Genomic DNA, 2,981 nt, shown 5'->3' with positions numbered 1-2,981 from the left:
CTGCGGGGGTGGCGGGGCCTGCTGGGGAGGCTGCATTAATGGGTGTCTGGAGCCCACTCCCGGCTCCAGGCCCACAGGCATCTTTCGGGCCCCGCCAAACCTCTCGAAGAACACGCCATGCTGCTGTTGCTGCTGCTGTTGCGGCGGCGGCGGTGGAGGCTGGCCGTGCATTTTGGACAAGCCCACCATGCCGGCGGCTCTGGGCATGGCCGGAGCACCCGGGAAAGCGCCCCCGGGAACCTGGCGACCCGCCGCATAATGAGGCAGCTGCCCCTCCGAGTCGGAGGGGGAAAACATGTCAAAATGTCCCGAGGGCGCCTCACCCGGGTAATTGTATTCCAGCGAGTCTACAGCTCCTTGGTTCGTCACCCTCCGGGGCTCCAGGCTGTGGGAATCGGAGCCGCTGGAGGCAGGCAAGCCGTGGAAAGAGGCAGCCCGGTTAGGGCTCTGGTCCAGCGGCAGGCACGGAGCAGGCACGGCATGGCCCGAAGAGCCCGAACTATGGAAGTCCGGGAGGTTTCCTGGTCGCTGCGGGCCGAAGCTCTCCGGCCCCTGGCTCTCCGCCATGTGCTCATAACCCTCTGCGAAGGGCGGCTGGCTGCCCAGGCCGCCGGCGGCACCACCGTACCCCAGCAGCCGTCCTCCGTGCAGGCACGAGGCCCCTGGGTCCGGGCCACCGAAGTTGCCTCCGAAGTGGGGGTGATGCTGGTGGGGGTGGTGGCCTCCCGGGTGGCCGTGGTGAGGCTGCTGGCCCCCAAAGAAGCCGTGCACAGGCTGCGCCTGCAACCCCCCTGCGTGCAACTCCGAGTGACCGCGCGCGTGGAAGCCGTAAGGTTCCATGTTCATGCCCAAGATCGGGGGTTCGCCAAGCGCGCTCAAGGCAGGGTCCACCGGACCAGGGGGCGCCCCGGCATGGAAAGCAGGGGCCTTAAAGTGGGCGTTCATGCTCAGTCCGGTCTCGTTAAAGTTCCTCTCCCCCTGGCCAGCGTTCCTGCTGTTCATCTGGGGCTCGAATTGGTCCAGCCCAAACATACTTGGCGGGGGGAGGGGGGGCAGGAGGGATCAATAGGGCATGACAGCCTGCTCTCCGCCGTGCGCCTCCGGCCAGCCACTCGTTCCAGCCCTGGCTTGGGCACTCCGGGACGCTCGGCACCACCCCGGCGCAGCGCGCACGGCCACTCGGCTGAGCGCAGGGAAGCTGAGGGCCCTCCGCTCCTCTCCGGAACCTTGGAATCGGCCCGGGGCGGGCCTCTCACATCGTGCTAGGCTACGGCGTCTCCTGGAGCCTAGTCGGGGGACCCATGCCCCGGGCGGATGGCACAGCTAGCCGCGGGTGGGTTTGCCAGGAGGAGACCTAGCCGCCGGCTAGCGGAGACAAAAAGTTAAGTGGCGGCAAGGGGGCGGGAAGGGGGCGGGAGAGCCGTGCGATCACCTCTGGAGTCCGGTCGGTCGGTGGGGGAGCCCAGGGTCGTTGCCTGCAGCCTGCCAGAGTCCGGGGCCGCAGGGGAGACCCTCCAGCTGCGGTCAGCCGGCGACAGGGTAGCCCCCTCCCCTAAGTCCCTGCGCCCCACAGCCGGTGCCCAGGCCGGGCGGGATCTGCTCGCTCAGCTCCCGTGGGCCGCGGGCGATCGGCGGCGGCAGCTTCAGCGGCTCCGAAGACGCCAGGCTCCGCTTGGCATCGCCGGAGCCGAGGACGCGGCGGGGCTGCAGAGGCGCTGGACGCCGGGGGTTGGAGCCTAGTGACCCGAAGAGGCGCGGCGTCCCGGCTCGGCCACTGCCGCCGATCGGCTTGTGAGTTCACGGGAGTGTCCTCGGGCCGAGGCGGGAGGCGAGGGCCGGGTGGCTCGGACGCTGCGGTTCCCAGGCTTCGCGCTGCGCGGGTCCCCTCGGACCCGGGAAGGGGCCCGCACGGGGCTGCCAGCCGGGCGCGGCGGGACGCTCTCTAGCTGGGATGGGAGGGGGCGGCTCTGGGAGGTCCGCGCCCTTTGCAGCCAGGCGAGGGGGGTCCGCGCGGGGCGTTCCGAGGGTCTCGGCTCCCCTCTCCGTGCCTGCCGCTCGCCCAGAGCCGGGAGAAGCAGCAACAAGTTTTGCATTTCAGCAATCAATTTCAGCCATTACATCTGCACCAATCAGCGCGGCCCAAGCTCCGGGCCCGGGGGCGGGGCTCGCTCTTAAGGTGGTCCAGGGTCTTGGCCGCCGAGGCCCCCGCCACCAAGCCTCACTCCCCGGGCTCTGGGGGCCCCCGCGCCGGCCTCTCTTCGGGTTCCCGCGGCCGGGCGTTATGGCTGCGCCCCGGGTGCATCCGGCTGGAGAGGGCGCAGGTGGAGGTCGATGGAGGGATCGGGGCTTTGTCCACCCCCTCCCCATTCACTCTGTTCCCAACTCCCCACCCCCAACTGCAGTGAGACCCGCCGGGTGGGCAGGGGGCGGGGAGGTGGGCGGTGAGCGGTGCGGGGCGCTCAGACAATGGGGTCGCCTGGCAAAGCCCCGGGACTCGACCCGGAAAGTCGCTAAGTGTCGCCTGCGCCGCCGCCCTGGCTGAGCCCGGCTCCCTCGGCTCACCACCGGCGGCGCCCCAGGGAGCCGGCCCTCGGTTGTTCCTGGGGTTAACGTGAAGGGGAACCCTTCCAGGGACCCGGACGCTGCTCCCCACTTCCCTGGGGCGCGCACTTTTGTCCCCGACTCTCCCAGTGTCCACGGCTTCCGGTTCTCCGTCGCTAGCTCCACCGGGAAGGAGCCGCGAGCACTCGGCCGCTTTCTGGGGGACACATCGGAGGAGCCCGACGCGGGAGCGGCAAAGCGAGGCGGTGGGAGACCCCGAGAAGACCCGCGCGTAAGGGCACACGGGGTGGCCCGGGCACCTTGCTCCGGCCGCAGGCGCCCAGGCCCAGCCCTCTGGGGCGCAAAGTTGGCCTCCTTAAGAGACCAATTAAACTGAAGAGGTCAAGGAACGGAATTGGGTTGTGATACTAAAATCAATA

At 69.6% G+C, this 2,981-nt stretch overlaps 1 protein-coding gene across 1 annotated transcript in view; it reads right to left on the bottom strand.

The window, feature by feature from the left end:
- Window positions 1–2,134, bottom strand: part of Mn1 (MN1 proto-oncogene, transcriptional regulator) — a 44,764-nt gene extending 42,630 nt beyond the window's left edge. Inside the window, exon 1 of the mRNA XM_008846119.2 lies at window positions 1–2,134. Coding sequence (XP_008844341.1) covers window positions 1–1,032 — 1,032 coding nt within the window. The 5' untranslated portion in view covers window positions 1,033–2,134.
- Window positions 2,135–2,981: the final 847 nt, after the last annotated feature.

This window comes from Nannospalax galili, unplaced genomic scaffold (assembly GCF_000622305.1).
Source record: "Nannospalax galili isolate Female #2095 unplaced genomic scaffold, S.galili_v1.0 scaffold1922, whole genome shotgun sequence".
NCBI lineage: Eukaryota > Metazoa > Chordata > Mammalia > Rodentia > Spalacidae > Nannospalax > Nannospalax galili.
Note: the sequence above shows the minus strand (reverse complement) of the source record. Positions and strands in the feature narration are given on the sequence as shown.